General features: G+C 42.5%; 1 protein-coding gene across 1 annotated transcript in view; it reads right to left on the minus strand.

The window, feature by feature from the left end:
• Window positions 1–4,738: 4,738 nt before the first annotated feature.
• itgb5 (integrin subunit beta 5) overlaps window positions 4,739–5,235 on the minus strand; it is a 46,130-nt gene continuing 45,633 nt past the window's right edge. Inside the window, exon 16 of the mRNA XM_022740609.1 lies at window positions 4,739–4,961. Coding sequence (XP_022596330.1) covers window positions 4,866–4,961 — 96 coding nt within the window. The 3' untranslated portion in view covers window positions 4,739–4,865. The remainder of the gene's footprint in view (window positions 4,962–5,235) is intronic.

Raw genomic sequence — 5,235 nt, forward strand, 5'->3', positions numbered from 1 at the left:
TGTGTTCTGCTTCTTTGCTGCCGGTGTTTGCCGCTGAAAGTTCGTGTGCAGTTAGTCATGTGACCGCCTGGCTCTGTTTGATTGGTGAAACGGAGTCAAACGTCACCAGTGACTGCATTTGATTGGTGAAACGCAGTCATGCGCTGGATCCTACTTTGGAGGTCTCTGACAAACCAAAACAAACAAAGCGTGCATTAACAGATCGATAAAAATATCTAGCGAGTAGCGAGCGTAATGTAGATAAATGGAACGGAGTAAAAGTAGCGCTTCTTCTTCACAAATATACTCAAGTAAAAGTAAAAAGTATGTTGCATTAAAACTACTCTTAGAAGTACAATTTATCCCAAAAGTTACTCAAGTAAACGTAACGGAGTAAATGTAGCGCGTTACTACCCACCTCTGTGCATTTTTGAAATAATAAATAACACAATCTTCCTCTTAAACAATAAAACAAAACCTCTTTTCCAGGGGTTTTGTTGCCACAGCTGTACTTGGTCTGGTATGACCAGTAGCTAAGCTAATATTAGCAAACTTCAGATGGATATTTCTGCAAAACTGAGTCACTACATTTTACCGTTTACCATAGTTGCCTCTTTTTGCCACACTGGCTGGGGATTTGAGTGTTTTTCCACCACTAAGCACAATTTCCATTACCTTGATCCCAAAGCTGTCAGTGATGACTGCCAGGTCTTGAATGTCCACTGCAAACGGCTCATGACAGTACAGGTGTGGCTTTGTTTTCATTTCCGCTGAGTATTATCACTGTCTGGCTGAGAAGAACAGAAACACAGAAGTGATGCTAAAAAATGCAAGGTAAACAGAAATGTTGATGTTGTGAGAAATAGGATGGTAAAAAGAAACTTTTTTTTTTGTAAACACAGGGAAGAAGCCAAATACAGGAAGTGAAATCTTAATGTTAGATATAGCTTCTCCAGCAGGGAAACGCCCGTCAGACGTGGTTAGAGGTCATGGTGGAAAACGCCTGTTGGCTCCTGTTGCCTAGCAACCTTGACAACACGTAACTTTTTTTCATAAAAACTTGATTTTTTTTTTTTTTAAGGCTCTTGGTTTTAACAGTTGTGCCGTTAGCTTTTGAACTGAGCTGAAACATAATACTTACATTTCAAAAGTGTAATCCTCAAGCTCTCTGTCGGTGTTGTTTTCTTTCATTCCCGGGCCCGCAATGAATCTTGGGATAGATTGGATCCCTCGTTACCCGGAAAACGAAGGCCGCACCTCTCGGCCGCATTTGAAGTAGTCTTTCGTGGCCATGCTACTAGCTAAGAGTCCGAGCCTGTATACAAGCTAAGAAAAAAAGGTCACCATGAAGATGCTAACATGCTGATGTATAGCAGGTGTAACGACCACGTTCACCATCTTAAATTAGGCGTGCTAGCATACTAGCATCTGCTAATTAGCACTAAAGATCAAGAAGAGGTGAGGCCGGTGGTAATTTTAATAGTTTTGCAGGTATTTGGCTAAAGTATCTGACAAAAGATGGAGATGGATTAAATATGAGTGGATTTCCAAAGTTATTACAGCTCAGCCTGAGGAGGACAAGAATGTGTGGACCAAATCCCATCAAGTCCTCCTACTCTAGAGACCGCTTGTCCCTACCCCGGATATAGGGTTGCCACCTTTTATGTGAAAGGGCTCCTCACATTGTGATAGTGAGTCATGTGATGACCATAGTTTTCTCAACTGATGCCCATCCATCCACTGTACCACAGCACATGATGTAAGCAGCAAGAATAAAATAAATCACAAAGCGCAAATTAATCCTTACACACAGTAACAGCATTGTGCCCAATGGAAACTATTTACATTTTTTTACCTGGGAAACAGTCAGTGTCCAGCCTTTGCACTGCGTTCATTTTAACTTTCCATCTTGGTGTTTAACAGCTGAAATTAAGGAGTTTGTAAGACCTTTTTAAGGCCACCGTGAGTGCAATTTAAGAATATAATTAAAAAGATGAACATAAAAGTTGAAGATATTTATCATGCAGAAAGTTGAACAAGAAAGAGCAGAACTGATGACACAATCACGGAAGATTGCACCGGTAGAGGATAACATTAAATTTCTTCATCTCCTTGTTCTGTGACCTCCTCCTGCTCTCTTCAGCATACTGTCTTCACCTCCTTTTTCATTTCTCTCCTTCTCTTCCTCCTGTTCAGTCCTCAGCATTTTCTTGCTAAAACTTTTACATTTCCTTTCCATTTTTAATCCCTCCAGCTACTCTGGCCTGCAAGAGTCAAGATGTGAAAAGCTCTGGTTAAAATCCTTGTATTGTATTACACTGTGGGGCCATGTAGCTAATAAGTATAACAAATGTAAAATCTAAAAAGATTTATCACAGATATGTTTAGACTACTTAATCCCATTGTATTTGTTATTTTCCCAGTTTGACAGTGAAGGATGTGACCTGGTTTAATTCGCAGCCTCGTTGCTGTGATATGTGAGAGTAAGTGAAAACGGCGACACTAGCCCCCCTGTAGATCCACCCCTGACACGACCCAAGCTCTCCTCCGGTGACCGACGTCCACACCTGCCTGTGTGTATGTATGCATGTATGTATGTGTATATATATATATATATATATATATATGTATGTACATATATTCATGTATGTACATCATACTGATTAGCGTGAATGTGTCCACAAATCTGCAAATATGTACACTACAATGTTTACAAACATATATATCTATATCTACATATAAATCTGAATGTACAGACTGAGAAACAATTTCACAATTTTCTCCACATTTGCAAATAACATTGCTACAGTAACGACCCCACACACACACGAGGCTTTAAAATAACAAAGCATTATGTTGATATGAAGAGAGCTGAAGACATAATTAAAGGGTCATTTTGTAAAAGCTTCTGCACCATCACGATCATCACATCTGGGAGGGGTCAAACCGAGGAGGTGTAAATTACAGCAGCAGAGCAGCCTCCCATCAAACACGGTCAGCGGTGCACACAGATGTTTTACTACACACAGTTATGTGTGATGTTTAAAATTAGACCTCACTCCTTCCAATGCAGTCGTTAGAAACATGAGCCAAACACAACACACTCTGTGACGTTTGACATAAGCAGATTTATTGTTGTTGCTGTGTGTGTGTGTGTGTGTGTGTGTGTGTGTGTGTGTGTGTGTGTGTGATATTACATCAACATGTGGTGGTGCGAGTCCTCCGCTGGACTGTCCATCCATGTGAAAGTGTTCAGGTCTGCGCAGGAGAGAACGCTGCACTGATGATTTATGTCTGAGCTGAAGAAGGTGATCGGTGAGAACAGGTTCATGTCATTTGGCACTGTATGTACACACGTACCCAAGTATTATTATTTACACACACTCGTCTCTCAAACACACTAACTCCAAGTCCCTAACACTTTAACTGTGAGACCATCATAAAATCTAAAAAAAAAAAAGAAAAAAGGCCACAGAGCACCTCCTCCCTCCCACACACACTCACCCCTCCCAACACGTCCTGCTGTCAGATTTCCCTGTGACGGCTCAGCTCGGCTCGGCCCGCCTCTTCCTGTGAAACAGTGACGGCAGATTTGTGACTCCGTCCTCTGGAGTCTTCCACCCACTCCCACAGCTGTGCAGGGAGGGCACAGTGTCACAGCAGCTAGTCACACTCTGTGCCTTAAAACCCACTGTTTTTATAGCCTTTATTTACTCAGGGTCGTTTCAACCTCTGTTTTTACTCCCAGCACAACCCCAGTGCGAGCCGCCGGGCAGCTAGAGGTGATCTTTCATTTAACATGTGAGAATGCTTCAAGGCAGTGACCGCAGTGCTGGCTAAACAGCATTTAACACGTGGGGTTGTCTCTGACTGAGGGGTTGATGATATTTAATGTTTCTCTCACTCGTCGTGTTATAAATTCAACAAAAAGACCAAAACCAGCAGTGAACTGATCTACTAACACGTACTGTGTGTGTATCCGAAGCCTGATAATATGCAAAGTGCGAACTCCCCTCAACAAGACGTGGGCTCCCCTGAAAACATGATTTGTGAAATTTTGGGAAGGTCTCTAAAAAAAATCAAAGACTAGCACTTTGCTGGTTTTGGTTTTCACATGTGATTTCCAACCTTAAAGGGTTCAGAGACTCAGTTTGGGCGGGAGTGGGGATGGGGGGGGGGTGCCCTGCGATCCAGATGAAGAGAAGGGAGTGCAATCGGAGCATACAGTAACACACGCACACACAAACACGACAAAAGAAAATTTAAATCTTTACAAGACTTGACTCTTAATATTCTCTGTGCAAAATGAAGGTAAGACGTCTATTGCTTTAGTAAATGTTAGTAGTACCACAACGTCATCAAAGCCACCTTCAGGAAACATGTGCTGTTTAATAATCCTGTGAATTTGAAGTTATCTGAGGAGTGAGATTCAGCTGGTTCAGTCCTGTCGGTGCATAGTTTAGACTAAAAAGGGCTTTTTTTTGTGTTTATAAAAATATACAAATATAAGTCAATGTCTTGCTCTGTACAAAGAGTGAGCGGTGCTTTTATGTGTTTGGAGTTACGAACTTCATCAGAGAGTTTTCTGCTAGCTCTACTTTCTCTCTCTCTCTCTAAACAAGGAGTCCAGGCTTCGCTGCTCCTCCAGCGACTGCCGCTGCCATGAGCGAAGCACACGGATGAAGAAGAAGAAGAAGAAGAATGTCTCTGTGGTAGGCTTGAATCTTCACTGTATAAAGGCACCCCCCCCCCCTCCTTGGACACAGTCTAGTTCATTTCACTTGTGTTCTCAGTTGTGCACTGTGCAGAGGGATGAGTGTGTTCAGTCCGCCGTCCTCCAGGGATCTGTTAGTCGGACCGGTCCTGCCGAGCCCTGTGCTGAGGGATCAGTGGACCCCCCCGTTGTAGGACTTCCCGTACATGTTGAAATCTGTTTCTACGAAGTGCGTAGAGACCGGCTGCTTGTACAGAGGGTTGGAGGCCTGAGAGTGAGAGAGGAACACCTTTCATTACGAGCCTCAGATTTTCACCTGACATGAATATTCTGGTGCATGTGTGTGTGTGTGTGTGTGTGTGTGTGCTTTTGTACACGAGCAAGACATTTGACTATACTTTGTATATTTTTTATAACACAAAAAAACAGCCCTTTTTACGTCTAAACTATGCACCGAAGGACTGAACCAGCTGAATCTCACTCCTCAGATAAACTTCAAATCACAGGGATTATTAAACAGCACATGTTCCTGAGTGGCTTTG

This window comes from Seriola dumerili, unplaced genomic scaffold (genome assembly GCF_002260705.1).
Source record: "Seriola dumerili isolate Sdu_G_001 unplaced genomic scaffold, Sdu_1.0 BDQW01000052.1, whole genome shotgun sequence".
Taxonomy (NCBI): domain Eukaryota; kingdom Metazoa; phylum Chordata; class Actinopteri; order Carangiformes; family Carangidae; genus Seriola; species Seriola dumerili.